Raw genomic sequence first — 7,012 nt, forward strand, 5'->3', positions numbered from 1 at the left:
CTATCGACTTAATTATAGAAATTGATTTATTGATTTTGCATTGATTAAAATTTAATTTTAATTTTTTGTTTTAACGGTATGTTTTATATTAATAAAATATATTTTTATTTTTTTTAAATTATTGAAATTGATTTTCTGCTATGGTATTGATGAAGAGATTTGATTGAGATTACTTTTTCAAGATTTGAAATATTATTAATCAATTAGAAATAAACCCCACTTTGGCCCACTTGAGTTTCTGATTTTCTTGCTTAGGAATCTTAGCTTTTCTTCCTTTTCAATTCAAAAATTATTGAAGCAAAAAACCAAACAAAAGAAACTTTACATGGGTGTGCATTGTGGCTTTTCTCGGATCATGGGTGTGCATTGTGACTTTTCTTGGATCCATCTATGGGTTCTATTCAAACTTTCAAGCTCAAAGTAAACAACCATGCCACTCATTTTTATACACTATTTTAATTTTTAATTATAAATATATTTTTAAGCACACACCAACACTCATTTTTATACCTTAATTTAATTTTTAAAATATATAATTAAAAAATTATATCCAGAACGCAAACCATTTTCCTATGCACTTTTTGTTAAAACAACACTCAATTTTTTTTGATGTAAAGAACACCTCACCTATGCAAGACAATTAAAAAAATTAATATCATACGTGGCAAATAGGATTCCTTTTTAAGCTAAAAAGAAAGAGTGCTTTTATAATATATGCACATCTTTTCCATGGGAGCAGGAAAAGCACCCCAAGTTTTTCTTAATTAACTCAGCCCGCCCCACCAGTGGGCAGCACCCCACTTCTCAGGTTGCAAAGAGTACTTCACCTCCATGGAGCAATCCAAACCTAATGTCATGCGTGGCAAATAGGACTCCCCTTTAACGGACAACGAAACACCCTTGACAATGTGGACACCCATTTATCAATGCCTCTAACTTTACCGCGTTTTTTCGCACCTATAAAAGCATCTCCACCTTTAAACCTCTCCTCTGCAATAAGTACAGAATCAGTGGAGAAGTTAGGTACAGTGGCCAAAAGAGCGATCGGTACAAACCCTACAAAACCTAGCAGCTATCATTCCTCGGGCCCATTTTCCATATCTGGATATCTGGCTGGTGGCCGTTGGCATCGCATAGGGATCCAGACCATCGGCGGGCCATCGCTACAGCCTAGAAGTTGAGTATCCAATTTCAGAATTTTATTTCTATCTCTGCTCTCCTGCCATTTCGGCCAGAGTCGAATTTTGCAAGGCTCGTTTGATTCAGCGCGGCTTTCGATATTTTCTGCAAAGGTAAGGCACCGTCGTGAAGAATTCTTCAGTTTTTTCGTATTTTGCATTTTTTCATGGCCGCATTTGGTTCAGAGTTGGAATTACTTTTGTTTTCATGCTTTTTTTTTTTTGAGATTTTTGTTTTCATGTATTTAGCGAAACTATTAAATTTTTATTAGTCATCTAAAATAATACCTCTGCAGATTTTATTTGTTTTCCATTTTAAATTTTTTCCCTGCGACTTTGTTTTGGAATGCGAAGCGTCTCTGTATAAGCGATTTATTCTCTACATTGAGAGGTCATTTGGAGAACATAAAATTTTGATTATTGAAGGCAAGATATTCTTCATATTCTTGTTTTTAGTTTTTCCCTCTGCAGCGTTTATCCCAGAATGCGTGAGTATTTTAGAGAAATTTTGTTCTTTGTATTTAGAGGTCTCAATGCCCTGAATTTGGTGAGAAATGTTGAATTTTATATTATTCTTTTGAATTTAGCGGTCTTGGTATGAACACCACTGGGTTGCGAATCGCCATTGAAGTTCCCGAAGGTGTTTTGTTTTTGTGTAAGCTGCTTATTTCTCTAATGTCATTATTTGGAAAATTGCTTATGTCGAGAATTTTCATCTCATGTTGAACCGCTTTTCCGTATTTTTTTATTTTGGCGACATTCGGCGGATTTATTTTTACTTTTATAAAGATTGATTGTTTTTCCCCTTTCTCCTGGAATTTGTCTGATGAGGCCTGCTGAAGTTCGATGTTGAACCTTCGCAGACTGTTACTCAATATTTGTTTATTTTGGCGGAGATTTTCAGGTTTATTTCATTTGTTGTAAAGATCGATTGATGTCCCTGTTTTTCTTCGAACGCGTCTGATTGTGACGCCCGCCAAAAGCTGAATATTCTTTGTTGTTGTTGTTTTTCTGTGGAGCTAGTGGTTTGTCTCAGATTTGCATTTTTCTTTTTTGTTGAAGTTTTATTAATTTGCTATCAAAGCTTTATAGCTTATTAAAATTGATCAGTTATTGGAACATCTATGATCAACCAAATGTGCTGTTTGTTCGTATCCATCGTTTTAATGTTGGCGGTCTTATTCATGGATGGGGATTAATCATCTCTGCTACCATCTAGTGAGACTCGCACGTTTACTTAGCTTCATCTTTGTGTTTCCTATCCAGCTTACATTTAAGAAATCCTAGCCGTTCATAGATTATAACATCTGCTCCAAGCAGGTCACTTGATGATCGATCTTCAAGGCATCTGATCCAGTGCCCTTCAACTCGGGTATTCCAACCTTGGGTTTCTCTTGCCAGGTCATTATAACAAAATGTTGGAGTTGCTTCAATGCCGAAACCTACCTGAATGCTTGCGAACCCTTTCCCCTTTCCCCTTTTGCACTTTTCCTTATTTCTCCGCAGGTGCACAGCCTTTGTTGTTTCTGTTTTGTATGCGCTGCAGGGTCAAAGATTTTCAGCCTGATGGTTTGCTGCAAGAGTGAAGTTATTTAAATATTTGGCAGTCAGAGTTTTGTGTGATTGGCTAAAGATTGATTCCCTGCATATTAATCTGATCATTAGTAATAGCCTATTAGATGATATCTTTATTACTTCTGTATAAAAAGACGGGGAACTCTTGGTAGTCCGCACTTGGAGTAGTCTAGAGTCTTGCAATGGTTTATTGTTAAATGGCAACAATAGTCTAGCTTCGTATTAGTGCTGAAGAAGACCTTTTATGTACAGTTTAATCTTATTTGATGCTTAATTTTGTGTAGTTTACTTTTCATTTAGTGGAAAAATGGCCGAAGAGGGTATCCAGCCTCTTGTATGCGATAATGGGTCTGGCATGGTTAAGGTGAGTAACAGATCCATGCTATGGATATGGCATGGCTAACTTCGTTTTCTTTTCAGATGATCTCTTTTGGATTCTCTCGAAGTCTGGTTTTATAAAACTAAAAAAGTATATACTGTTTATCTTCCATACATGTGTAACGTATCAGGCTGGATTTGCCGGGGATGATGCCCCTCGAGCAGTTTTTCCTAGCATTGTTGGTAGACCGAGGCATACTGGTGTTATGGTTGGCATGGGGCAGAAGGACGCTTATGTTGGAGATGAAGCTCAGTCAAAGCGAGGCATTCTAACTCTTAAATATCCGATTGATCATGGTATTGTGACCAATTGGGATGACATGGAGAAGATATGGCATCATACATTTTACAATGAACTCCGAGTTGCCCCAGAGGAGCATCCTGTTCTTCTCACTGAGGCTCCCCTTAATCCCAAGGCAAACCGAGAAAAGATGACACAGATAATGTTTGAAACATTTAATGTGCCTGCCATGTATGTTGCAATTCAGGCAGTGCTTTCTTTATATGCAAGTGGGCGCACAACTGGTGTGTATTTTGGTCACTCTGTTTGCACGGTGAAGATTTTAATGTTTGTGATGCCGATTAATATTTTATAATTAAACTGTGCACAATACTGTCTATTCATATTTTTCTCCTTATGTTTCAGGGATTGTACTGGACTCTGGGGATGGTGTTACACACACTGTTCCAATTTATGAGGGTTATGCTTTACCTCATGCCATTTTGAGGCTAGATCTTGCAGGGCGTGATCTAACAGATGCACTGATGAAAATTCTGACTGAGCGCGGCTACTCTTTTACCACAACGGCAGAGCGCGAGATTGTTCGAGACATGAAGGAGAAGCTAGCCTACGTTGCCTTGGACTTCGAACAGGAGCTTGAGACTGCAAAAACCAGCCCTTCTTTGGAGAAGAGCTATGAGCTTCCCGATGGTCAGGTAATCACCATTGGAGCTGAGAGGTTCAGATGTGCCGAAGTCCTCTTCCAGCCAGCGTTAATAGGAATGGAAGCGGCCGGCATCCATGAGACCACCTACAACTCTATTATGAAGTGTGATGTGGACATTCGTAAAGATTTGTATGGAAATATTGTCCTAAGTGGTGGTTCAACAATGTTCCCTGGAATCGCTGATCGAATGAGCAAGGAAATCACTGCACTTGCTCCAAGCAGCATCAAGATTAAGGTTGTAGCACCTCCTGAAAGGAAGTACAGCGTTTGGATAGGAGGGTCTATTTTGGCCTCCTTGAGTACATTTCAGCAGGTATATAAACTAATCCTATAATTGAGAGAACATAATCTTCCTGATCCATTTTTTCAATTTAGGTCGATAAATTTTGAAATTTCTTTCCTTTCCTCATCTATCACTGTAATTTGATTGTCTTGCAGATGTGGATTGCAAAATCAGAGTACGATGAATCTGGTCCATCAATTGTGCACAGGAAGTGCTTCTAGAGTGTTTTGTATATTTGGATTTTCTACTCTGAATGAGGTTTTTCTACATCTACAGTGATTGTTGTCAGTACCTTAGTGATCTGAGGTTTGTAAAGAAGGCACATATCTACTTAGTTATGCTTGTAGTATATTCTGTATTGCTAGTGTCAAGTTTTGTAATAACATTTGACTAGATTTCATGAGTTGCTGGTGAAGGGATGTGTTACACAAAGATATTATGTATTAGTAGTAAAGATGCTTTTCATCGACTAATTTTTAAAATTTTCACCATCATCTGTGATTTCTGCCTGATAAGAGGATCAGGCTTCCTGTTTTGGTGGAACAGTTCTTACAGTTCAATGGTTCGGGATATGTGGATTCGACCGCATCGCTCTAGGGAATTTGTTGACCAGCAGTTAAAAGATGCATTTTTAAAAGCATACTATGTGGCTGAAGTAGTCAATGACACAATAATCTAACTTTTCTTTCAGATGTTAAGACATCACATCGGAAGAAATTACACATCTTTAATACCAAACACTTTATTTTGTGATTTCAACGTGGTAGGTATGACATCCTACGTTTTTTTTCATTTTTTCTGAGTTGGATAGAGTGTAAGATCAATTTACATCAATATGTTTATTAGATATTATGATTTAAAGTGATATATTTATTAAATGTTATGATTTAAATTGTTTTATCATTATGGTTTTGTCAATTATTTATATTTAAATATTATAAATATATATATATATAATATATATATTATTTCAATTAATTATATTTTTTTGTCAATTAATTAATTATATATATATATATATATATTCCCTTTTCAATTAATTATATTTTTCAAAATAATAATAGTATGTTAATTATTTGATAAAAATATATATTAAATTAGGATTTAAAGTGTTTAGGGTTCCATTGGGTGATGTCATGCAATAAGTGATTGTTTCTATTTGAGTGATTTAGCTAGTGGGGCAAAGTTGTCTCTCCAAAGAGTTAGAATGAAGCTTTGTGGAATGAGATAATTAAACTACCTCTTGGTGTAAAGGTTGTTTTAAGGAATTAGGACCCTTGAATTGATCAAGAAATGTTAGGCTAGAATTAATCATAATATGTGTGGTAGTATCTTTAGAAAAAAATGATTGGACTGATTTTGAGTAGGGGGTGAGTGGGTTTACACAAAAAGGCTTATTGAAGAGTTATATAGATGTGACTAGTGTGCCATTTTATATATGGAGAGATAAGTAGGCGGTAATAGGGCGAATGGGTCCATAAAAAATGACTTATGAAAACGGATAACACTATGATCAACATAAAGTGAGGAACCTATTGAGATAGCTTCCTTAAGTGTGATGGTAGGACCACATTATACTCTTGGTTGAATAATATTGCATTGATAGAATGCCCAAATTTTGAATATTGAAGATTGTCTAGGAATTTTGTAGCATGAATGCAAGAAGGATGGTTTCGAAGGAATAAATGTGCATAATTTCAATATTGTTTTTGATTGGCAACAAGGAGTAGGGACACGGGATTGCACTATGCTATGGCTCTCTGATATATTTGCAGGGTCCAATGGTAGTACTCGACCCAATATCTCATGGCTTTAACTAAGGAGGGTTGACTCTACCCTTAACTATATTACTTGATTATTTCAATACACGAGAGTATTCATTTTGAGTGTTGTTCTTGGTGCCACTATAGCAATGTGGTGGTAAAGCAATTGATAAGACTAGTTTCAAGATACCTATAAGACTTCTAATATACCTAAGTGAATGTAGAAGTGAATTTATGTACATAGGTTGTCTGGTGTGGTATTTCTTGAAGGGGTACCACTAGTGGTTACAAGGGTTTTCAATAAAGTGAAATCTCATGTAGTTCGTGTGTGGATGCTTTCTCCTACCATAGGTTTACCCATTTAGCACTAGATATTTGTGTTCTTTATATACGTTAGTGTTAGACCAAAGATCACATCGAGAGGGTGGGGCAGGAGGGGGGGCTGGGTGGGACCCATTCTTGTGATTCAACAACACTCATGGTTACTCCTCGACCAAGAACCACATTCACAATGTGATCTAGTTTGGTTCCAATTCTAGTGGAACCAATAAGAGCAATACTTTGACCTCCACTATCAGAATTTCAACCTTCGCTATATCATAACCAAAATTTAAACTCCGCCTCCGCTATATAGGCGGACAACAATCTGGACTTCTTAAGGGTCAACATGGCTCATCATATTTAAAATAAATTGAGAACAATGTCCACAAACTCAAACCAACATATCCCACCTCGGAACTCAGAACCAATTATTACCCCTTATCCTTTTTGAGATTTCAATATATCATCTTTGGAGCCCACAAACGTGTGTATATACAGAGTCATGTGGTCTCAGGGCTTAAGTGGGTCAACCATGGGTCGATGTTTACCCCTACACATTTGGAGATT

At 36.6% G+C, this 7,012-nt stretch overlaps 1 protein-coding gene across 1 annotated transcript; it reads left to right on the plus strand.

Moving 5' to 3' along the window:
- Positions 1–806: 806 nt before the first annotated feature.
- LOC149230833 (actin-like) lies at positions 807–4,852 on the plus strand. The gene is made up of 5 exons (XM_089379061.1): positions 807–1,292; positions 3,038–3,117; positions 3,263–3,656; positions 3,778–4,391; positions 4,517–4,852. The coding sequence occupies exons 2-5, from the start codon at positions 3,061–3,063 to the stop codon at positions 4,580–4,582; spliced, it is 1,131 nt and encodes a 376-aa protein (XP_089235187.1). The 5' UTR covers positions 807–1,292; positions 3,038–3,060; the 3' UTR covers positions 4,583–4,852.
- Positions 4,853–7,012: the final 2,160 nt, after the last annotated feature.

Source organism: Pinus tabuliformis, chromosome J (genome assembly GCF_031772625.1).
Source record: "Pinus tabuliformis cultivar Carrire ecotype Pingquan chromosome J, CPIR1, whole genome shotgun sequence".
In the NCBI taxonomy this organism is placed as follows: domain Eukaryota; kingdom Viridiplantae; phylum Streptophyta; class Pinopsida; order Pinales; family Pinaceae; genus Pinus; species Pinus tabuliformis.